At 37.6% G+C, this 26,744-nt stretch overlaps 1 protein-coding gene across 5 annotated transcripts in view; it reads left to right on the forward strand.

Annotated features, from left to right (window-relative positions):
- LOC124282562 (rab11 family-interacting protein 4-like) overlaps window positions 1–26,744 on the forward strand; it is a 140,829-nt gene that overhangs the window by 25,975 nt on the left and 88,110 nt on the right. For 4 of the 5 annotated variants that reach the window (XM_046718567.1, XM_046718568.1, XM_046718569.1 and 1 more), the window contains exons 6-7: window positions 9,029–9,097; window positions 22,999–23,034. In XM_046718567.1, the coding sequence (XP_046574523.1) occupies window positions 9,029–9,097; window positions 22,999–23,034 (105 nt within the window). The remainder of the gene's footprint in view (window positions 1–9,028; window positions 9,098–22,998; window positions 23,035–26,744) is intronic. The other variant, XM_046718571.1, reaches the window with a different exon arrangement.

Raw genomic sequence — 26,744 nt, forward strand, 5'->3', positions numbered from 1 at the left:
CCAAATCTAAAAGATTTCGCTTTACGAGGACGGTATCCATTGCCGTAATATGATTGGCTGCCTTAGGTCACGCGTGTCTGATTTTGACCAATCACAACCCTTATAGCAGACTGTGGCGAAAAGCGTCATTAGAAACCAATCTTTATCCAATAAAATCGCTTCTTACAACTGTGAAAATACTCTTGGCAAGGGTACAGTGATATTGTTGATGTTCAGAGCTTTCGAACGATGCCCGACATCAAACGATTTGCGCGCGCATGTTATTCATAATGAAGCTTTGAAAACGGAGGTATTTTCAGTTGTTATGTCATTTTACCGGCGGAAAGCCGCAGATATCGGGGAAATAGGCTGACCATACATATTGTTTAAGAAATCTTTTTGTAATAATTTTCTGATTACGTAAAAATGAAAATATAAAAGAAAAAGGCACGGGCAATTTATGACATGTCACAAATGGAAAAAATCGCCATAGTTTTTGCTCCTTTCGTGGTTTATCTGGACGTTACAAATGTAAGCTTGCATTTTCATTCAAATATAAATTTAATTAAGTTGTAGTTGTATTATTTGAATAATATTATAAAAATAAACTTCATATTTATCAACAGTAGGATTAGATCTTTTAAATGGTGTATGGGATGTAGTAGCAATAACGTTTTACAAGCTTATAATTTCCTTCATAAACATAGGCTTCATCTATGACCTCAGAGTCTCTGGGAACTCGGTGTCATGGCAGAAAATGCCTCTGGTTGACTGGTGTTGAAAGAGTTAATACAGGAATGAAGGTATGACACTACTGAGTTAGAATTAGGGATTTGGGGTTAATACTTCTTTCAACTTAGTAGACTTTACCAAATTTTATGGCCAGGATGTAGGGGAAGAATTCTTTGAAGAAAGATGACTGTTGTTTGATATAGTTGGTGTCAATTCTTTGATAATATATATTTTCACATTCATTTATTGAATTTCAGAGATACATGTAATGGTACACATCAGAATCTTCTATTGACAGTACTTCCGTTTATCACAAATCTTGATCCTGTTTCTTTTCAATAGCTCAATCTAAGTTCTGGACAGCAGTTCTTTTGATGTCCATTGAATTTGAACTATTTGTTAAGACAAACTCGAACAGGCAATTTATGTTCTCTGTTAATAGTGCTCAGGTTGTTTTGTATGACAACTGAGTGATGAATTCATGTCCCTTGAACCCAAATGGGTTTCACATCTCATGATGCGGATTCAGTTTTCTTCAGTATTGGGTGTATTAAACATATTTTCTTATCTCATATATAATTATGGATATTACTCTGATCATTTCAAATCTCCATCTGTATACTATATACTACAGTCTGTTTGAGTCAGAAACGGACCGATAATTGCAAATTTTATCATTGTACAAAATTGCCACATAAATATAAAAAGTACACATGTTTATCATTTACTTATACCGAACAGCTTTCTTATATTTGAAAATTTTCCGGACTAAACCAAAAACGTTGTTTAAGAGACTATCATCATTGAAAGCGCAAAAGTTGTTATCTGTCGTGGCGGGGTGAAACCGCAGAAACGGAACAGCCACTATCTCGTCGTGCACGGGATACACATGCCTGATGAAAAATGAAGTTGAATGCTGACGTGAAACAGTTGATGATTAAAAGTGTACGATTTTTCCCGTGCTGAAGCCGAAAGGGGCAAACCATTTTATGCCATTAATAAATTCCATAAGCGGACAGCAAAAGCTTTAGGAGTATCAGCAAGGGTACTGACAAATGTTCTGGAACACAAACATTGTGAGGGTGATGCGAAGCAGGTGGGTCGTGTCAAAATCACACAAATTAAAACATTTGGATAACTTTCAAAAGAACCTTGTAAGGCAGTCTATCAACAAGCTCTATTCTGAAAACAAATACATGTCGCTGAAAATTTTTAAAAAGCATTTGAAGCAAGAACACAACCTCAGAGCATCAAAGTACACACTCTGGCGACTCTTACACTCTTTCTGGTATCGTTATAAGAAAATTTCGGGGAGAATAGGTCAGTACTCTTTGAACTCCTGATATTGTTAAACTTGATAAATAATTTACTCAGGGTTATAAAGAAGAAGCGCGAGGAAGGGTTCAAGCCAGTGTACTTGGACGAGACCTGGGTCAATGCCTCGCACACTGCCAGCAGTTAGTGGGTACCGGATGGGGGTGATAAGGGGTCACGTAGAAAGCTGCCTCTAGGGAAAGGAGAGAGACTAATCATTCTCCATGCTGGTTGCTCCAGCAAAGGCTTTCTCCCAGGCTGCGACTTGGTATTCAGGGCAAAGTCCACAGATAACAGAGACTACCATTCCAAGATGAATGGTGCGGTTTTCTTCGATTGGGCTAAAAACAAGTTGGTACCAGCTCTACCAGAGAAGTCTTTTAGCGTAATGGACAATGCCCCATACCACAGCGTGCAGGACCCCAACAGTAAAGCCCCGACATCGAACAGTCGAAAAGGTGATATGATATCATGGCTCGACAAATTTCAGATCGCACGGCCTTCTAAGGCAACGAAGCCTCAGCTATATGAGATCATAAAAACCCACACAGGTGAACCTTTCTACAAAGATGACAGTTACATAAAAAGTAAGGGTCATGATATTCTGCGACTTCCAGCCTATCACTGTGACCTTAACCCCATTGAAATGATATGGGGTATTGTCAAAGGAGATGTTGCCAGATCAAACACAACTTTTAGAAAATACGTGACGTAGAGGTTCTGGTTAAGGAATCCCTTAACACAATCACAACTGAAACTTGGCAAAACTGTATCAACCAAGGTAGCTAACGTCATTGAACAAGGTTACTGGTCTCGGGATGGCTTACAACAGGCAACTGTGGCACCACTTGTCATCCCTTTAAGTCGTGACTATGACACTACGACGGACGAGGAACCGACAGGTCTCCCAGAATAGATTTTGAGATGTACCCTGCCATGACTGGCTGTTCCGTTTCTGCGGTTTCACCCCACCTCGACAGATAACAACTTTTGCGTTTGCAATGATGATAGTTTCTTAAAGAACATTTTTGGTGGAGTCCGGAAAATATTCAATTATAAGAAAGCTGTTGGGTATTAGTAAATGATAAACGTGTACTATTTATATTTATGTGGCAATTTTGTACAATGATAAAATTTGCAATTCATCGGTCCGTTTCTGACTCCAACAGACTGTAGTGAGTAAGCCTTTCAGAAAAAAAAAAGAATTTAGAATTTGTGTTCATCAAGTTAGTTATTGTTATTATTATCATCATCAAAAGATTTATATAGCACCAGTTCCAGCCCAAAAGTACTGATCAGTAGCACTCTTGGAACAACTTGAGAATGAAAAGTTCGACACTGTATGTTTTCTTAAAAAGGTATGTCTTCAGTTTGGATTTGAAAATCTTTAGGTTGTTAATTGTCCTTAACTCCAGTGGAAAAAGTTGATTCCAGAGAGTGGGTCCTGCCACCTGAAATGATCGATCCCCAAACCTGTTACTGGACTTAAAGTGTGGGACGACAAGAAGACCAAGATTTTCATACCAGAGACTTTGGTTGGCTGATATCCGGTGATCAGGAAAAATAGATACTTTCGGAGCTAGGTTATTGAGACACTTGAAAACAAGGAGGATGAGTTTGGATTGGATTCTGTCTCATATGGGAAGCCAGTGTAATCTCTGCAGAACAGGAGTTATGTGAGAGTATTTCTGTGATCTGGAGACAAGTCTTGCAGCAAAATTCCGTGTGTGTTGGAGCTTTCCTATTGAGGCAGGCAATAGAGTAGACAGTTGCAGTAGTCCATCTGAGATGAAGTATATGCATGTATCAATGAGGAGGTTGTCCTCTCATCAAGGTAGCGCCGGAGATGTTCCTCAAGTGGTAGAATGACTTGCTGCATACTGACTTACTATGAGTATCCAGAGATAGGTGGTAGTCAAAACAACACCAAGGTTTCTTGCCTCAGGACTTGGGACAATGATATGACTGTCAATGTGGATGTTTAGTGGAGGATGATGTTCAGCAACTTGATTTGGCCTAATGATGATAACTTCATGCTTGGATGCAACAGCACAAGATCCACATGATGAACAATCAAGACAAGTCATGTCCCATGACTTGATCCCCTTGCAACCTGATTTTGGCCTGAGTTATGGCGTGGATTTCACCAGCTGCACAGTCCTCACCAGTCACATGGAGCCTAGCCGCACAGACTTTCTCGGTCACATGGGACAGATTGGCTGCATGGACCACACCAATCATCAGTCTCAGGTTAACACCTCCAGCTGTATGGACCAGCCTATATGCATGGACCTCACCAGCCACCAGACCAGCTTTGCCATACAGACCACACCAGCCATGCTGTTCAGGCTAATGATATGGTGCTCACCAGCCACACTCACCTCACTCTTCAGATAGGGCAAGCTCTTCCGAGACTCTCAGACAGACATCTGTTAAGATCTGTTATGTCATCAGAACTCACTGTGTCATCATCTGAGATATCAATAACCGCGAATTACATCACAGTCCACCAATGCAATAACTTCAACAGCAAGAGACTTTCTGTAGGGTTGTCACAACAACTTATTGCAGGTCTATTTGTCTAATCAGTAAACATCTAGATTTGTAAGTTCTATAGTTGTCTTCCAAGCAAATGTGGGATTCTGTAATCAAGTGTTAGAGGGACGTATTCATAAGAATTTTGAAGTATTATCAACAATGATAGGAGGAAGGATTACGCAACTCAACAGATGTTTGAAAAATTTATTCAATAAACCTGTATACAAGAAACAAGTTTAAGTGGAAAAATCAATCAAGTGTTAGAGGTAGTATTCTAAGAATTATTATCATTGTTGATAATACTTTAATTCAGCACCAAGGCATTCCAAACTATGGTGATTTTGTCAACAGTAAGATTTCATAATGTACTACTGGTATTGTTGATTGGACGAAACAAGAAATTAAGAGTATTGACACCCTCACAAGAAGAATCATGTCAGACAATAGAGCCCATGACCTTTGCTCTTCATTCAATCGTTTGTATTTATCAATTTTAATGGGAGTGCATGGTTTGATTAATTTGGAGGCTCTTCATGACAGAAATTTATTGTGCAATTTTGGACATAACAGAAATGAATGTCAACCAAGTGAAGTGCCATATCAAATGAGCACAGAATCAGTTTTTCAAAGGAAGGCTCACTGAACGAACATGGCACCAAGTTCTACTCCACTGTATAGAAGAGAAGAGCATCCCTGCTGAGTCCGTTGCTTGGATGAAGTCAGTTGTCCTGAAATGTGAAACAGAGGGCTTTCTGTTTGCTGCTCAGGACCAGTCACTTCCCACTTGTAGCCATCAATTTTACATCAAAATGTAAACATGAAATGTAGACTATGTAATAAATTTTATGAGACTGTCCCCAGTGTATAAAGTAGTTTTGAAATGTGGCCTGTCCAAGGACTGGCTGTCCAAAAATGTGACCTGTCCTGAACAAACACAGCCAGTCCCAAAAACTAAAACAATAAAAAATCAACAAATGTACAAACGAGAACGAGAAAGAGCATGATTGCTAAGACGAAGTTCAAATCAAGTTAAGTTTGTGTTTTTCAAATATTTCCCCGACCTTAGAATATGCACATATACTGCTTCAGACAAATCCAAGTCAACAGGCCTGATCTTGCCCTTTTTGAAAAAGCCAATGAAATCATTTATATGATTGAGTGTTCTGTCCCTTTTGACAGCAGTGTGATTGACAAGGTCTTAGGCAAAACATGGCAGGACCTCGCCTTTAAAATGTTTCGCTTGCACCCCATGTACAAGGTTGGCCAACACCACGTTCTTCTCTGCGTCCTTGGTTTGGTGCCTCCTGATCTCTTGGTGCAGATCACCCTCCTGTGATGCATGACTGAAGATGAAAGCAAGGAATTCCAAAGCTATTTAAGTGCGCCAGTGTTGTTGGACAGAATCTCAAAATTGAGGTTGATTTTTGTCGGTGGCAATGTGCTGCTGGACAGTACATCGATGGGAGTAAACCAGGTAAAGTCATTCACCAAGTCTGCCCTGTGTCACGCATTTAAGAGCAGCTTTCTGGTAAACCACTGCACCATGTGTATATGTAGTGTGTGGAACAAATCCAATAGCAACCCAACCAACTCTTTTGCTTGGATGAAGTCGGCAGGTTGTAAAAGGGAAACAGAGGGCTTCCTTTTTGCTGCCCAGGACCAGTCACTTCCCACTTGCAATCACCAAAATGTGATTCCCAGAGAGAATGTAAATATGAAATCCTGATTAGGTAATGAATATGCTGAGACTGTTCAACAACTTGTCATTGACTGTCATTCTTTGGCACAAACAGCATATCTTAAGCAACATGATGGCGTGGCTCATTGCTTCTCTTACCGCCTTTCCTATACTTGAGGCTTTGACCCAGAGATCCATATGTCCTGGGTGTCTTGAAAATGATGCTTTGAAACTTCTTTTAGGTCCATATACAGCCTTGGACAAATTCCTGCCAACAAATGCAGAGGAGGAGAGTGCCCATGTTCTGCATTGGGAGCACAACTATTCTGACACTCTGGATAATGCTGAAGGCTATAGTGTTGGGGAGTCTCCATATTCTCTGGAGACTTTCTCCCTGGCCAAACCTTGCCTGGCTAAAATTTGGTCTAGCCAGAAGTCAGATAGAACAAGTATATATGGATGATAACTTCTTTAATTCTAGAGCACGCCGTTTTGATACAGGTTCTTGTATCGTTTTCACTGTACGAATGCGATACTTGAAAACGATACAAGAACCTGTATCGAAACGGTGTGCTCTAGAATTAAAGAAGTTGTCATCTATATATACTTGTTCTACTGTCAGTTTGATGTTTGTTTGCAATGGTGGGTAAGAAGGAGCCTAGCTAGGCCAAAATCCCCCCCTTTTGATATAAAAACAAGGGTAGATATTAAAGTGCATAAAAAAGCAACTTGAAACTACAATCGCTTGTTAAAGTGACTCCCCCTTTCATGTTTACTGAAAGAGCTTGTTTTGGAGACACTACCCATCCCCCTTTCAGATGACTTAATCATATGGACATAACTTATTCTAATGTTTTCACTTATTCATACATGATGCCAAGGGTCCAAACTAAATACTGAATTGTCACACAAGTGTCAGCTCTCAATATATTGTAAATAGTACAAGCTTGAAATCTGGTGACAATGTTTTTAAAAGACTAAAATGAGGGTGTCCTTAAAAAACAGCCCTCGTCTAAATCTAAATCAAGCAATCCAAATCTTTGACTGTTGATTATGATGGGAAGTCATCCAATACTATACTGAACATATTTTATATGATGTTATCCGAGGGCATACCATTATCCAAGAGGTACTAAATGACAGATTGTTTTTCATTTTCTGCAATTTTGTTAGGAATATTATACCCCAATGTATTGTGATGACTAATGTCTCGTTGACCATTACCCACATATGTGAAATTTTGGATATGGCTTTGCTAATGATTCCTTCAAAATAAAATAGAAGCTTTCAAACATTGGACATCGAGAATATACATACTTTTTGATCGCCCCTCATACCTCTGTTTGAAACTTATCTTAAATAGATATCTGTGATAGAGAACATCAGTAATGTATGTTTTGGAAGCTGAAACCGACAAATTTATTGGATAGAAATTGGTATGGAAGGGATATCATTGGCAGTATTTTATCGAAAAATTGCAGATATTCCTAAAAATGTTTTTAAAAATTGTCTCAGACTGTCACAAAAGATAATTTTTTCAACCACTAATATGATGTTATTGCAAGGTATATTTAAGATAAATGTAATTGTCTCACTGTCCCCACTCCCACCCCCACCTCAAATGTCAAATTGTTAGTCTCTAAGGATGGTTCAGCTACTCAGTTATCTCACTGCTGGGTGCATACAACTAAACCAGCTGACAGTGAACTGTGAAATCTAGCCAGAACATGGCAGTTATATCGGAGCCAGATTCAAGTCAGATGTGAATTTTTTTGTCTTATGCAAAATGTTTATTTAAAACAGGATTTGATACTAGATCATCTAATCTATGAAGATGGCTTGGGAGTTTGATATCCATTAAAGATTTTCAGCTGACATGTTTTGATTTTCACATAGTCTATAGGATTGTTTGATCTCTGTATGATCATCAAGGTTGTTTATACTCTTTAATCCTCTGGAGGTAGGAAATATCCAGGGATAACAGATGGGCAGAATAACGTCTGGAGAAGATCAACAGTCTGACTAATGTGACATCAATACTGGTCAAATTAACATGGATGTTAGACATTGGAATCAGAAGAGATCATTCCAGCAAACGGAACTGACATTATGAGAACCAGGGTTGAGATCATTTGAAAGACATGATACTGCCAGAAGTGACATTACATAAATGCCAAGAGAATCATACTTTTCTGTGAAATATCAGGTTTATGCATTTCCTTGACATTTTTGAGTGTTTTAAATTTGGGTATTGTGTCTCACTGACATGAACTGTGTAGATTTACCAGATGACAGTATCCTCTGATGTGAATTCAGGCAGTAATGTAATAGAGGTAACATATTTGCAGGAATTATAAATTATGTTTTTGTCATTGTGGATAATTCTAAGAATATTAGCTCTATTACATCAGGAGTAATCCCACCCACCTCCCCACTTTATCTGCTTCTAGATGGATGGTGGTTATTTGAATGTTACTGCAAGTATGCAGAAGCACTGATCCCAGAGGAATAAGAGAAAAGTGATCTTGTCCTGGTTTCTTCAACAAAATAAAATATGGACTTAGAAAACAACATGTAATTGATAATTCAATTTCAAGTAGTCAATATGAGGCAACGTACATACCTGTAGATGAGCATAGATCACAGAGGGTTTTTTGGTGTGATTGTCAATCAAGGTCAGTTGTCTTCACTCTTAGTAAACAGCTCCTGATGTTCTAAGACTGCAAGTTTCATTTCTTCAGTTGCACTGAGTTGATGTCTTCAACTTAAAAGAAAATTCTTTTTCAGTACTCCAGTTACTTTAAGGAAAAGTCAGGACAAAAAGGAAATACTGTCAAGGCCTCACAAACGAACATGGTACAAACCTTTTTTATTACATATTATTGTTGTTTTAGTGTCTGTGGTGCTACGTTGCATGTATTTTTCTAACACCAGACAATTATTACCTGCTTATATATAATGTGCTTTCACTTGCATGTGGCTTGCTTGTAAATAATAATACATAGACGTCATCATTTCTATCCAAGATGTTGATGTGTATGTGCTTTGTTTGGAAGATCTTAAAGCCCGAACATAGATCAGTCTAGTAGAAATGCTTGTTCAGTCAATAATTTTATGTATAAGTGAAACAGTGGGGAGCCTGCTATATATAGAACCCCATGTGTTCTAATCTAAAATGCAACGTTACGATGCTTTAAAACATGTAGCGTTGAGCCAGATTGACAATATATTTTCAGTGAACATACATTTATGTGTTCTTATGTGGATCGCATGTCCTTTAGATGTAGAAATTACTGTGTATACTAATGTTATTTCTATAACGGAGGACATTTTTTCAATAGTGCTCCATCAGAGGATTTACACAGACACTCTGTGCATTGGGGGGATTCCGTTTGTGATATTTGTATATTCTGTACTCTTGATTGGACGGACCAGTATTGTTTCATGGAGCAGCTGTGTTTACGGTCAATGTTTCACTGATAGACACATATAAAAATAGTAAGGCAACTACCAGCATATCCTGTTATAAAATGATTTTGTAAATAATGAATTTACTTACCATTGATGTAACATATTATCCGAAAAGTGCCTGCTCCTGTCGTTACATGTTCACAAAACTGACCCGTTGGGATTTTGTTAGCACGGAAAGTCCGCTTATCTCGTGCTTTCTGTTATATGAGCCAGGCATCATTATGTAATGGCAACAGTTACGATGCTTTTCTATTTTTGCTCGTACAAGCCTTGAGAATTTACATTTGCAATCTTGTCTTAAAAGCTAAACCAGCTCGGACTGGTTTTACTACTTGACAGTTTATTGCATCGTCAGCCTTACTAGTATACACTTCCCTATTTACTGCATATTACTTCTCTTCCCTCTTTTCTTTTCTTATCCACTGTATGAAAATTCTCTATTTCAACCCCCAGTATTTCAAGCCCCTCAACAGTATTTTAATATTTTCCATTATGACTTATGGAAATTATTTTATGTTGAATTTGCATTGTATATTTGTTTCCTGTGTTTTGAATATACACACATTGAGCTTGTAAAGGTGAAACTTGTTATCTTGATGAAATGGAAGCAGCAACCTGAGCGTATTTCACATCCTTTGACAAATAACCACGTCTGTCCTCAAATTGATCTGTTTATATTCATATTTGACGATGCCGGTTGATATCTCGACATACCGACAGACAATTGGGTTTTTTAAAATGATTTTACAGTTAAATTCCTACGCAAAATTTAAAAAAACTTCATATGCCATAATGACGTTATGTTTATACAATCCACAAGTGCAGCTGATCATATTATTCATTCTCCTATGCTGTGGTGATGTGGACCCAAATCCAGGCCCACTTGCTTATCCGGACTTAGAAATAGTTCATCTTAATGTGCGTAGCTTAAGAGAAAAAGTTGCTTTAATCCAGGCAGAATTAAGTGACTATGATGTTATATGTTTAACAGAAACATGGTTGAATGTCACAATTGATAACAATAATATTCTTATCCCTGGTTACCACGCCCCTTTTAGGAAGGATAGACCATCAAAAGGTGGAGGTGTTGCTATCTATGTGAGAGAGAACCTGCATGTTACGCTTGCTGATAAGTTGTCTCCCTTAGGTTTAGAAGCGATCTGGGTTAAAGTTATGTCTAAAAACAAGAGCTATTTGATTGGAAATTGTTACAGAGCAGATAAAAGTGATCTTTATTGGGAACTAGTCCTCCAATCAATTGGTAATGGCATTGACATGGGCATAGATACTATTATTGCTGGTGACTTTAACATCAATATACATAACCAGACTAATAACATGATTGACAATCTTCTTGATACATATGATTTACAGCAACGTATCACAGAACCAACAAGGATCACCCAAACGACTAGTACGTTAATTGATTTAATCTTTGTTTCAAACTCTAATTGTATTCGCACTTCGGGTGTGCTTGATCCTTTTTGCAGTGATCATTGTCCAGTTTTTGTATCTGTTGGGGGCTCTGATTCAACGCCTTTAAAATTTAAAAGGAAAGTGTTTTACTATGATTTAGCTAATACTGAGGGAATGAATCGAGGCCTTAACAACGCTGACTGGGATTCCATCTTTAGATGTAATGATATTGATATTCTAACGCATGAATTTGTTGATGTTTTGAGAAATATATGTGTTATTTATGTCCAAAACAATGTAACTATAAGACCTCGGGACAATCCATGGATGAATAGTGCTATAAGAATACTTATCAGGAAAAGAAATAGACAGCATAAGAAAGCAAAGACTCGAAATTATGATAAAGACTGGCAAAAGTTTTGGCTTTTACGGAACAAAGTAACAGCAGCCGTGAGAGCAGCCAAATTGAAATATATTTCTGATTTAGATGATAAGATCAATCAGGGGAGTAATTCTAACTTTTGGTGGGCTTTAGTGAACAAGTATATAAAATCCAAATATGGAGATTATAAGAAATGTCCTTCGATTATTCATAACGATAATCTGATCAATGATAGTAAAGATAAAGCAAATATATTTAATGAATATTTTGCTAACCATGCACAAGGTGACTATCCTGATAAGGAGACTCCTACACTTGAATGTAAAGTAAAGACTTCACTTGAGTCTATTGTATTGACTACACAAGAAGTAAGAGACATCCTATTATCAGTTGATATTTCCAAAGCCAGTGGACCAGACAAAATAGGTAACAGATTTATCAAAATGATTGTGCCATCCCTTTGTACTCCTCTTACTAATCTATTCAATTTATCCCTAGAATATTGTAAATTCCCAACAATATAGAAGGAAGCTATTGTCACTCCTATTCATAAAAAAGGTAGTTTTAATGAATGTAAAAACTACAGACCAGTTGCTCTTACCAGCTGTTTATCAAAGGTATTTGAGAAATGTATTTTTAAACATGTGTTTAACTTTTTTTTAGATAATAACATATTGACCAATTTGCAGTCACTGTATACCAACTGACATAATTGTATGATTTTATACTACATGCATTAGACAATGGCAAAGAAGTCAGGGCAGTTTTCTGTGACATAAGCAAGGCTTTTGACAAGGTTTGACATAAGGGAATCATAGCGAAATTAGAAGCTTATGGTATTAAGGGTAAGTTACTTGATTGGTTTTCCAGTTATCTTGACAATAGATTACAGAGAGTAGCTATAGACCATTACAATTCAGATCTAAAGAAAGTCACTGCGGGGGTGCCACAAGGATCTGTTCTTGGGCCATTACTGTTTTTAGTTTACATAAATGATATCATTGAGGGTATCAGTAGTAACATTCGTCTTTTTGCCGATGATACTTCGGTATATGCTATTGTTGATAATCATGTTGTTACTGCCGCTTCCTTAAATAATGACCTAAACAGGATCTCTCACTGGGCTGAAATATGGCAGGTTAGCTTTAATCCTGGTAAGACTGAAGCTGTTTTATTCACTCGCAGAAATACTGGTAATCAATTTCCAATTCCTAAGCTTAAAATGCATGGAGCAGACGTTACTGAAATCGGCTACCATAAACACCTAGGAGTAACCTTGCAATCAGACTGTAAATGGAACTCCCACATTGGTGATTTAGTCAAAAAGGTTCGTCCATTGGTAAATTGTCTACGTAGTTTTAAATATAGATTATCTAGAAAATCATTAGAGCAAATGTACAAGTCATATATATTACCAATGTTCGATTACTGTTCGCACCTTTGGGATAACTGTACTAAACAACAAGTAAAACTTGTCAAAAATCTACATTTAGACGCACTGCGGACGGTTTGCGGAGCAGTTAGAGGAACAAGTCATGATTTAATATATAAGGAAACTAACTCTCATCCTTAGTTGACAGTAGACAAATTAACAAGTTATCATTATTTTACAAAATGGTTCATCATATGATACCAGTTTATTTAACTGATCTACTGCCCGAAAAAGTATCACATTTAAGTGACCATAGATTAAGAAACAGTAATAACATTCAAACTATGAGATGTCGTAGTGATTTGTATAGCAACTCATTTTTACCAGATACAATACGACAATGGAATGACTTGCCTGAGAGTATGTACGATATTGAAACTATAGGCCAATTCAAAAATGCATTCCAATCATCAAAACCACTCAATTTTAATATATTTGATAAAAACTTTGGTACACGTTTCTGCAAAATTATCCACTCACACTTCAGACTTGGGTGCAGTAATTTGAAAGTGCACATGTTTGAACGGCACATTTCAGTTGATCCATTCTGTCCCTGTGGTCACCCCTATGAGGATACTTTACATTACTTCTTTACTTGTCTTAATTATTCTAACATCAGACATCGCATGTATTTTTACGAACATGGATATAATTTAAATTCTGTCCTAAATGGAAATCCAAACAAAAATGAACTTGTAAATTCTTTCATACTACAATCTGTCCATACTTTTATAATAAAATCGCATAGGTTTGATAAATGATTAATAATGTTTAATACGCAGGTTGCTTGCTTTCCTATCATGCTGCATATTATTTAATATTTGTTTTATTCATGTATCAATGAAATGGAGAGGTATTCAAATAAGCCATTATGGCTTGTTTACCAATCCTGGTTCAATTTATTTTGAATAAAATATGTTTACACTACAATGCATGTGGTACTCCTCAGCACATACCCAAGGTATGGTAAAAAATAGCTTCTGAATCTGATTCCACATTTGCAAGTTCTCCATTTTAAGATTTTCATCTTGGCCTGACGTTTTGGTTTTCTGACATCCATGACACATTTTGAAGATTTTTGTTAGTCTATTGACCAGTTCATTCGAGCTATCATGGATATGCTGTTACAATAATGTTGTTATGATTGACCACATGCGTAATATTATCTCAGAGCTTGTTAGTATCTTGATCCTAGTTTCTAATGCCCCAAAATATATTCTTCATCCAATAACTGGCGATGCCTAGATGCCATGTCACACCTTCTAGGTATGTGTGACCTATTTTGTATCTGGAGCCATTGCACACTCTCATCACCACCGTTGTAACATTTTCCGTAGTATGTGTCATTTGTTGATGTTGTAGCATGGCAAGCCTTCCTCATAAATTTATTAATGACATCCTAATTCCACATGTACTCTGGCACCATAATCACCATTATTAAAACATCCTTCTGTTGATTGGCATTTAGAAGTTGGTGACTAATAAGAAAGTAAGATTGTTTATGGATAACAACTTCATTTATTATATATGATGCGACGTTTCGGTATGGATTCTTATACCGTTGTCAAGAAAGAGTGAAGTACTACAGCACAGAACAGACTTATATACATGAACAGGGATTAAGTAATAACAACATGTAGGTATGAATCATGGGGATTAACAACAACAACATGGCACGGTGGTAATAATGTAGTGACAATAGGAGGAAGCCAATGGTCCTAGAGGCAGAAACAAAATATACATGGCTGATGAGATTAATTAGCAATGATAGCTGGAGTGCTCTAATCTGTTGTTTTTATCAGTTCATTGTATGCAGATGGGATGAAATATCCCTGGTCTCTGTTGATTGAGGGCTTGTGTCTCCTGTTTTGAACTGCTTCTGCAAGTTTTCTTTTGGTGAAGTCGTAGTGGTTTTTCGATAATATCTCTACATTGTCCCAAATTATGTTGTGATTGGGACAGTTGATGATGTGGTCTGATAGTGCTGATTTTCTGTCAGATTTAGTGGTGTCACTACATTATTACCACCGTGCCTTGTTGTTGTTAATCCCCTTGATTCATACCTATATGTTGTTATTACTTAATCCCTGTTCATGTATATAAGTCTGTTCTGTGCTGTAGTACTTCACTCTTGCTTGACAACGGTATAAGAATCCATACCGAAACATCGCATCTTACTTTCTTATAAAACATACTTGTTTTTATGTACAGGCATATGTACTTTTAGTACAGTTTCTGTATTAATAACCTTTTAAGAGTTTACTCCAATGCAAACAACATCAGTAAACCTAATATTTTCTTTATGTACCACAGTGAATGTCAGTAAGAATGGTAAAGTCACCCATATTCTGGAAGGACAGAATTTATTCTAAAAGTGCATCGTCACATGATTCAGGCCTCAGAAACAACTTCAGATATACAGTGAGACCTCGGATATCCGGACACATTCGTTTTTACGTAAATCGTCCGGATAATTGAATATCCGGATATCTGGATTTTTGGTTTTCATACACCTCAAGGAAAATCCAAAATATTTATGATCATCAAGGGTTTATTATACATGTATAGACATTCAAAAACAGCATCACAACATAACTGGCTTGAATATCGACACACTGCACTTTTATTGCTTTGACTGAATAAACAACATATCACTTCGCGTGAACAAACAACAGAAGACGACTTTGTCAGTAGAGACGTCAAATTTGCAATTAAACATCACTAGACAAGATTATTTACCTTTTAAGTTATAAGTTGTTTTGCTGGGCATTGTATTATTTGCAGGGATTAAGATTACCGTATGCGATTTGTCTCGCATTACAAAAAGCCGGAAATAGCAATCAGCTGTGCACACGCTTCCGCGCGAACAAGTTCAAACATGCACAATAATATATAATCGGGATGAATTCTGACGCGAGTCGCCAGTAAAATATAATACAGAATACTATTATTTAACCCAAAGAATTTTATTTACAGTTTTATGTAAAATATATATAATCAACCCTAAGGTTATACGGACCCTCATGAACGTGGTACGCATTATGGAATGGGGTAAAATACGGAAACCATTTAAATTCACACATTTTTACCGATGTTACTGTAAACTAGCAGTCAATGGAAAACGAGGCGGTAATCAGTTCGTGATTGTTGAATGGGGTAAAATGAGCAAGCCAGTTTGTTGCTACAATAAATATGATATTTAGAGAAGCTATATTAGACACAATAATATATATGACACCACGTCTCGTGTCAAAACACGTGGGACTCTCGCACTTCCCTTCACACGGTTAGCGGTAGATCAAAGCTTCGTGCGGATAGGTGAGTCAATTTTGCGTTGATTTAGCCGGTTTGTTTGTAAAATGTACCGTCCGGAAACGGAAACCGAATATCCGTTATAGACAGTCACTTTTATAACGTAAGAGAATGGTTTTTTCTAAAAAATGACCGGAAGGCGAGGTTTCCAGATATCTGGGGTCCGGGTATCCGAGGTCTCACTGTATCTGCTAAAGAGTATCTGCTGTCTGATAATGGTACAAGATCTAATGTCACTGTAACAGTGTAGTAAAGAAGTTGTTATCCATAAACCTTTGTGTACTGTTTTATTGCTGGAAGGTTAATCAGGATTAAAAGAAAATATTCAAAAGACAAAAGTCCGGGAACTTCAGGCTATATGCCTAGCATGTGGAAAAAGAACTTGTGCTCACCTAAATCTAGGTACAGATAATGCAACTAAAACAGACAAGTCTTCTCTTTTGGGTGATTTGACCTCCAAGGCACACATGGTCATGTGTGATTATAAAAAGAATCCTGTCTACCCTTTGAGGGTAGATCCTGTTATCATGCCCACCCACCGAAACTTAGGAGCAGGCAAACATGTCTAGGTTCACCATTTTCCGAGTGTTATAATTATTATGAATCATTATGATCCCAATTTTGGTGTTCACCATTCATTTGTTCAAAGCGACTGTAAGATTGTAATAAAGACTTACAGTTAGTCCGGACCAAACTTACGTAGCTAGGATTGTGGGAGTCTTGTAAACTTGACAAAATGATATGCAGGACTGAGTCTGTTTCACATAAATAATCTGCTTTACATTTAAACATTCCAAGATACTGAGTGAAAACATGCTTGGAAACCTCAGAATGTTTCCGTTTGCAAAACACCTTACCCAGACACAGGCAACCTTCATTTGTCAGTGTTACTGCTCTAACTGTCCATACAGCACATGCAGCTTGCTTGATCTGCCCATGTGACATCTCTCAAATGTCATTCTCTTTCTAATCAGCACTGTGTGGAGATGTGTTTTGTTTATGAGAATATGTTTTCATATTCTGAACACTTATTCAAGTATTCATGAAGAGGAAAGTTTGTGAGAGTAGCTCTGTCTGCACCCTCCTTTTATAAAAAACAAATGGTCAGTCATTACTATTGTCCCTCCAGAGATCACCACCATTGCTCACCTTGGCATTCCAATAACTTTGCGGAGAGAAGAGAGCGAGCACATTGGATCCAAAGGCGATCCCATGTTGGATCAACGATCATCCTACCCTGAGGATCAGCAACAATCAGAGTGATGAACCATCGTCATACCCTTAGGATTGGTATTCCCCTCACTGATTGTCTTACTTTGTCATCTTTGAGGACTATTATTCTTGAAACATGTGCCCATACCTCTGCTATCTTTTCAGCATTGAAGCAGCAGACCTTAACTTCTATCCTTTCAGAGTTGGCAAGGGCTGCTTTATGATCTTCTCTTGGGGAATACTCAGTTGGATGATACCAAGGCTATGTATGATCATAAATAGTAGATCGTAGAGGTGTATTGCAAGAATTGGGAGTTTCCTTTTCCTACCACTGTTTATGCAGTTAGTTGCAAAATATTTCCAACACTTGATAGCAACTAGAAAACTGAAAATATCAACATTAGCTTCCATTAGTGCCATCATTTCAGTTATCTCAACTACCCCGAGTAGTAGGATTTCTACTGATTTCAATTTGAATATCATATTGGTTCAGATGGCTTCTGCAGATCATGAACCTTTGGTTGGCATGGATCTCGAAACCATCACCTTGACATTATTTTTGTAATCGTTAGTCATAGCAGCTCAGATTTGTGAACTCCATGCTTTAGATCTAAACAGAAAAATTGAGAAAGTTGACAAATGAAATTTTGTCCTGGTCTCAGAATCAACTACCTGTACAGCTGCATAGATGGTTTACCATTGTCTTTGGTTGGTGTTCATGGTCTTGAATCAACTACTTGTACAGCTGCATAGATGGTTTACCATTTCTCTTTGGTTGGTGATCCTGGTCTCAGAATCAACTACTTGTACAGCTGCTTAGATGGTTTACCATCCCTCTTTGGTTGGTGATCCTGGGCTCAGATGATATGGAAGTGTTTGTGTCCGGTTTGTGTTTTATGATGTTATCTTGCAGCTTCAAAGACTCTAGTTGTTGCTCTTTGTTTTCTTAATCAGGCTTGTTGCCCCCTGGGTGTCACTGGGGCGGTGGGGTAGCCTAATGGTTAAAGCGTTTGCTCGTCAGGCCGAAGACCCGGGTTAGAATCCCCACATGGGTACAATGTGTGAAGCCCATTTCTGGTGTCCCCCGCCGTGAAGTTGCTGGAATATTGCTAAAAGCGGCGTAAAACCAAACTCAGTCAGTCAGTCAGTCTGGGTGTCACTGTCTTCAACGCTCCAAACCCAAACCTCTGCTCATGTATTGCTCGTGGGATGGCTTGTTTGAAGACACCTGATGTTTAGAACAAATGTGTCCTCTCCTTGTTCTCATGAGCAAAGCATTAAGGGAGATGGGAGAGTGATTGCCTCAATGTCCTTCGTTCAATGAGAGCTCTGTCTGTAGAATGCACTGTCTTGGACTGGGAGATCCTTTGAGTTAGAATTTGGAAACCCATTGCTGAGTTGCGCTTTTATGATTTTTCATAATAGAATATAATGTATGAAAGTTGTGAATTGAACATGTTAACTTATCTCAAAGATACCAAAGAGGTACCGTATATTACCGTAGATAAGTCGACCCCATAGATAAGCTGACCCCCAAACTTGACCCTTAAAATCAGTGTCAAAGTAGTATGCTTCGTACATAAGCCGATCCCCTGCGATTGGGTCCTAATCGTGGCAAAAACTGGCAGTTACCGATAATTAGAACTTTGGTCCACATTATTCAAAGAAATTCACAATCATATTGCATCTACTCACGCATCGAAATGAAGTGTAGTTGACAGAAAATGGAAAATATATTTTGTTACGCTAAATATCATACTTATTGTAGCTGGACGATCACATGTCAACAAACTGACTTGCTTATTTTATCCCATTCCATGGGCGTACAACATCCGCTTACCACGTTCGTGAGGGTACGTTTATCACTCCAACTGTGATAGCCAATTTCACACCATATTATCAACAATCACGAATTGATTACCGCCTGTTTTCCATTGACTGCTAGTTTACAGTAACATCGGTAAACATGTTTGAATACAAAGGGGTTCCTAGGAAGACCCATCATGAGTTTTGTCGTTACTTGCTTTGAATTAGTTCGACACCATCTTCCTTGTGATATCCCATGGTAGAAGTCTGTTGACTTCTACACCCTCTGTGCTACTCTGGGATTTATGAATTGAAAGTGTGAGATAGGACGAGGTTAACAATCTGAAAATTTTACAATTTTACATATACTTATCCTATGGCACATGATGAACTCTTGTTCATCCTTCCTGCCCCTACCTGCCTTAGAGAACAACCTTTTAGAGAGGTCAAGATGCATGGACTGTTAGAGATGTGACATTGACATGGAAAGGTGTGGGGTGTCTTTGGGTGAGTTGTTTTGAAACTAAACACATTCTAAGGGTTCAAAGCATGCAAGAAACATTGTTGAACTACATGGTTGAATACTAAAAGTACAATTTGTACCTGCAAGAAAGGTAAAACAACATACGGTACCTTTTTGATAGTCAAGAGGAAGATAATGAAAGTAGGTGTCTGAAAGTGATTAGTAATGAATGTGATCTTTTTGTTAACTCAAGAGTAGCTAATCTTAGTTTACTCACAACATGGGTGTGGTTTCATTTGCATTGTATGCTGTTGTCTGTACAGTAGAGTCAGCCTTGCTCAGTTTATTAATGGTGTCAAATTTTAGAGCTCCGACTGTTTTTTTTTTAGGTCCCATTTGTTTCAGTAATTTTGTCTTTATCTTTATCATTAAAATGATCTATAATTAAAACAAAACATGCACAATCATACTGGTTTCTTCAAGAGCTTTTGATATTTGAATTATAAATTCAAACAAGAAATTTAACATGATGATTCAAATGAAGAACCATTGAATATTTTGTAAAATACCTTACAAGTTGCAAAAATTAATAAAGAATAATTATCCCCCCGCATCGTATTTTGCAGGGGGGTTATTAAAATGGACTCTGTCCGTCAGTGCATCCGTCTGTGCGTCCGTGCACATTTGCTTTTTCCGGAGCAGAAGTTTTAAACCTTTCAATAATTCTTCACCAAACTTGGCACATAGATAGATCTGGTGATGAACTGGTGCCTTTTGGTAGTTTTGGATTTCTGAATGAAATATTTTTGTGTTTCCATGGCAACAAGTTTGACCTTGACATTGGTGGTAATGCTCTTCTCCGGTGCAGAACTTTAAGACCTTCCACTTTGCAATATAGTCACTGATTTTGTTGACAGATATCATTGTATCCCAATTGCGTAGACCGATGTTCGTGCTGTTGATCACTGGATTGTCTGGTCCAGATTTGATTATTGACAGAATATTGCTAAGTGCGGTGTAAAACTAAACTCACTCACTCACTGCTGTAATAATCATTACTTGTTGACATATTCATGAAGAGTATTTTGCCATTGCGGGGGATATTGGTGACTTTGTGTTCTTGTTATCAATGTAATAGTGTTTGAAAATTAATACACAGTATATATGTTTCTTCAGTTTGCTTTCTGTGCTTTCTAGAAATGTTCAATACTTGTTTCCTCTCCATGCATTCTTCACAAAAAACTTAAGAAATAGCAACAAAACAAACATGTGGGATATATGGAGGATTTAAAAAACCTCTCCCCCAAATACATGTGTATTAAACCTTGGCTTCATGATAACCATGGTCAAATCATACAATTACGTGCTATTTTATAATGAAATATTATTGTTGATTATTTTTGTATATGATAATTTTCAAAATTTATTAATGTATTTATTCATATTTCAGTATATTTATAAAACATTTGTACGTTGAAATATTAAATGCAGTTCTTAATCATGACAGTATAAATGTAGAAAAAAATGATATGCTGTCATCCCACTAATAATTTCCTTCAATAATTCAAAATACCTTTATCAAAACTGGTTTGCACAGCATCGATTTTAAGATATTCATTGAAAATTTCAATCTTAGTTGAGGTCGCAATCTTGAATCCAACTTGCACTGATATGTGTGTGTGCAAATTAAATATGTGCATGATTATCAATCTAAAAGTGCTCAACAAAGATTACCTAGTACACACTTTCAAGTTTCAGGTGGAATCAGTTATGATTTACTGAACTCTCTCAGACTTGGTTCATCAGTTTAGAATAATGATGCCCATCTACAGGTTCCCATAAACTTACACTTCGCAGTCAATGGTCAAAGGTTCAAATACAACTGCTTTGTGGCATATCAATATTGCCATGGCCATTTATTTGCATTACCACACTCATTGTCTTGTGAGACCATAAAGATGACTTTCTATGAACTGGCGAAAAATGTTGTGAATAAAGTATACTGCCATAATTATCCTCCAGCTCCTATCATACCTGTGTTTCCTGGGTCATCCTGACAAGCCAGGGTTCGATCCAACTCAAGACATTGTCCCAATAGGGGCAAGGTTTCAGCTCCTGAAAAGAGCCTCATATACACTTCACTATGAATGAAGTCACAAATGTTCATTATCCCCTGCCGTGCGTTTAGAGCAAAGCGGGGGATATAGTATTAGGCTCCGTCTGTCCGTAGGTACGTATGAATTGGAATATCTTAAGAACCGTTCACTAGATTCTTTTCATATTTGGTACCTAGTTTCATCACAGTATAAGAAAGGTCCAACTCAGGTTTGGTGACCTTGACATTCATTTCAAGGTCACAAGGGGACTTTAACATTTTACCTGCATGTTAAGCTATATCAAGAACCGTTCACTGGATTTTCTTCATATTCAATACCAAGCTTTATGTAGGGAAGGCGCAGGAGCCAGTCAATTTTCGTGACCTTCACTTAATTTTCAAGGTCATAGCGACACTTTGAAGATTTAAGCATGTAAACCTGCATGTTAAGCTATCTCAAGAACTGTTCACTGGATTTTCTTCATATTTAACACCAAGTTTTATCTAGGGAAGGCGCAGGGCCCAGTCAATTTTGGTGATCTTCACTTAATTTTCAAGGTCACAGAGACACTTTGAAGATTTCAGCATGTTAAATTGCATGTTAAGATAGTCAGCAAGATATCAAAAAAAATAGTCACTGGATTTTCTTCATATTTGACACCAAGCTTCATCTAGGGAAGTCCCAGGGCCCAGTCAATTTTGGTGACATTCACATAATTTTTAGGGTCACGACGACACTGAAGATTTCAGCATGTTAACCTGAATTGTCAGCAACATATTTTAGAACAGTTCACTGGATTTTCTTCATAGACTTTTAAGACTTCTCTTGAATGTTTTTCAATAAGCAATTTCTTTAGTACTAGGTATGCATATTTCATACACTATGACATTCATGTCAAGGTCAAAGTCAGTCTTGAAAATATGTGGGTGTTTGAACAACTAAAGAACCAGATATCAAGAGAGGTTGATTAGTCATGTTTTTGTTGACATTAACTTTCATTACTTTATAAGTTTGATTTGATAATTTGCGGCGGGGGATTATGTCACCTTAGTGACAATGCTTGTTGAAATGAAAGTGACGTCAGAAGTATTGCTTAAAGAAGTAACAAGTATCACACAATAGAAATTTAAACTGAAATTCCTTTAATTTTGTTTTTGTCTCTTTCAGCCCCAACAGAAGACTCACATCTGCTGCTTATGCTAGGTGAGTATATGAACTGTCAGTTTCATGAGTGATTCAATTATTTGGTCTTCAGACGAAAGTCTGGAAGACCTACTGTTCTTACTCAAATATTCTTCTTCTTATTATTATTATTTGTACGTTTTTTGTACCAGCTCTGATGACTTAACCGCTGGATCGATTTTCATGAAACTTTCAGGGATGATAGCCTGCATGCTGAAATTGATACAGAGTCGAAAAAATCCCGACTTCCGGTAAGGACAGATAACCCAAAATGTCGAAATCTGTAAACCTCAATATCTAAAAATCTACCAGAGATAAATTGACCAAATTTTCACTCAATGTAGACAACATCATTCCCCATCGACTCAACGCATAGTGGAAGTTGTCCGCCATGATAGATTTTCCGCCATTTTGAAAAAACTGAATTGTTTGTTGATTTTCGCATTTTGACGGTGCCTGTGTTTAAAAATCTTCTCCTCCTGAATGGCAAATAGTACAATCGTGTTTGATATATCGCTGTAAAACCCACACTCCAGACTACATAAATTGGTCAAGGCATGTCGATATCTTGAACGGTTTTGGAGTTATCGCCCTTGGAAGTTGGTGAATTTTTCTAAGACGCATTTTCATAGGGTTAAAAAAAAAATGTCCCAATTAAGCGAAAACACAATGGATTTGATTTTCCAAAGTACCAATCTGTAGATAATTGAATGGGAAACATTTTTGCTTCAGATTGTTATTATATAATAATGAATAATTACTTCACAATTTCGACACAAACACAAACATTACGATTTTTCACTTTTCTGCACGTTTTGATGGTGCCTGTGTTTCATAATCTTCTCCTCCTGCACGGCAAATAGTACAATCGTGTTTGATATATCGTTGTAAAGCCCACACTTTAAAAACAACTGATTTCAATTTTGAAGGTACCAAACTGTAGGTAATTGAATGGGAGACAATTTTGCTTCACATTATTGTTATGTAGAAGTCAATAAGTACGCCACAATTGCGACACGAACATTAGGATGTTTCGCATTTTGTTAGTGTTCAGATGGCTGAAGAGCAAAATAGCAGAAAGAAGCGCCAGTAAAATCTGAAGAGCGAAATAGCTGAAAGAAGCGTCTGTAAAATCTTGCAACAATCCCCACTTCCTGGTTTTCCAATGCCCAAAGAGCAATGCGCTTGACTTTTTGACCACAACAAAGTCTGCAACATTTACCAGTTATCTCTCTATTTGTACATGCCTGTATATATTGCTCAATTCCTTTGCTTTGTTTGATTGTGCGTTTCTGTTTGTTAAAATCTAGCAAAAAACTCCACTTCCTGGTTTTCCAATGCCCAAGTTGTTGTTGTGTTCGGTTTTACGTCATATCGGCGTTATTCCAGCCATATAGTGACAAGATCAAGTTGGAGTTTTAAAATTTTAAATACAAAGTCCAAAAAAGAGTTGTTTTGAACATATATATTCATTACATTACTATTTACAAGTGAAAAATGACCAAACTCAAAAACAAGCAATCTGTGACTCACATTACATACCGTAGTTATAACTTATGGTACAGGTCAACTTCCCTCAGGTAGCTAACAATCAGATGCCAAACACTTTGAACATAGCAAGAGACACACATGGGAGGTCCATCCCCATCCGTTTTCAGCAGATAGTCATGAGTAAACCGACTGTGGCCAATACGACATCGTCGTAAAATTACCTCACCACGTCTTGACTGACAACCCAAGTAGGTATAACCAATTGCTGGCTTTCCAATGCCCAAAGAGCAATGCGCTTTTGGTAAAAACTGGGACTTCAGCAGTTTGTTTACCAGTCTGACTGTGCCAGGATCGCGAGAACCCTTTCTGCTACATCATCATGATTGCAGGAATCCAGCACATAAAAGCACAATATCTTATACATTTAAAACAGAACGAAACTTCACACACAAAACTGCGGCCATGGCAGTCGTACTTTCAAATCATCTTAACTGCAAAACAGAAAATTTTGAATGGGTGTTTCACAAATGCACTATATACACATAAGTCTATGGCTGTTTCACAAATGCAATATATGCACATAGGTCTATGCATCAGATAGCTAGGATCATGGAAATTCCAGAACACTAATTGTTTTGACCATAGACACAAGGACAGTGGAGCTATGGCCCGTTAAAGAGAGAACTATTTCTTCTGTGGGAACTATTTAAAAGGTACATGACCCCCCGCCACCCCGGCTGCATGTCACCGATCTGCTCTCGTATCAAAAACGTGTTCTGCCTGCGTTTTGGACGGTTTCTAGCCCTTTAATACACTTCAAACACCCGTAACTCCAAGAGTTAAAATGGACGCTCCAGCAGGCTTAACAGAAACAGTAGAAGTAAAGGCAGCCACAGGGAGTGTATGGGGAAGTCTGAAGACCGTCAGTATTGCCCACGAGGCAATCCTAGTTCATGTATACAATTGTCTTGTCTAGTGGTGTATGCCTGTACAACTGTTTAGCTGTACTGATGTAAATGCCTGTTTGTCTTTCGTAAGTGCACTTGTTTTTTTACAGACCAACCATGCACTTGTCATCCTTCGCAAGGTGTTGTGCGGGGTTATTAAAATGGACACCGTCCATCCATGCGTCCATCCATGCACATTCGTCTTTTTAGAAGCAGAACTTTAAAACAGCTTAACAATTCTTCACCAAACTTCTCACATAGATAGGTCTGGTTGTGTACTGGTGGCTTTTGGTAGTTTTGGAATTCTAAATAAAATATTTTTTGCGTGTCCATGGCAACAAGTTTGACTTTGATTGAAATTGGTGGTAGCGCTCTTTTCCAGAGCAGAACTTTAAAACCGTACAATATTTCTTCACCAAATTTGGCACATAGGTAAGTCTAGTGGTGAACTGGTGCCTTTGGTATTTTTGGATTTCTGAATAAAATATTTGTTTGCGTTTCAGTGGGAATAAGTTTGGCATCAACTGAATTTGGTGGTAGGGCTCCTTTCTGGAGCAGAACTTTGAAACCTTTTAATACTCTCCTTCCACTTTGCTGTATACACGCCAAGACATTTAACATAATCATAACTAGTAGACATATTCATGAAGAGTATTTTGCCATTTCCAGGGATATTCATGACTTTGTCTTCTTGTTGTCATAAATATTCCTACAAATGATTCAGATCCCAATTTCACCATGATTATGATCCTTGTTATCCTCGCAGCGTATAATGCGGGGGATATAGTCATTGCCTCACCTGTCTGTCTGTCTGTCTATCCATAATCAATTAGTTTCTGGAGCATAACTCCGTTCAATATTTTTCATCAAAATTAGTAGAAATATCAAACAGAACGCAGGGGTTAAAAAATCCCATTGCCCGACGCCTGGGACAAGTCAGTTTTCATTTCAGGCGATCAAATAATGGCATCTTACTTGTCTATGGGCTACCAGATAATTTCTGCAATGCTTACAGTTTAAAACTGCAAATAAACTTGGATTTCATTTCATATCTGCTAAAAATGTAGCTATTAAAATGTGACACAATACGTGAACGAAATGAAGTAACTTTCACAATGATAATAAACTAGAGTTTTTCTTTGTTTGCTATTTATCACTCCTCGATCGGAACCCCACAGTAAACCTATAGAAACCAAAGCAAGCATTTCTATAAATAACTGACCAATCACTGACAAGAAAGCCGGCATGCACTCGAGTCAACAGTCAGACCGAGAGAGAACAGCGGACGACTGA

The sequence above is a fragment of the Haliotis rubra genome, unplaced genomic scaffold (assembly GCF_003918875.1).
Source record: "Haliotis rubra isolate DU_JTF1 unplaced genomic scaffold, ASM391887v1 Scf30, whole genome shotgun sequence".
NCBI lineage: Eukaryota > Metazoa > Mollusca > Gastropoda > Lepetellida > Haliotidae > Haliotis > Haliotis rubra.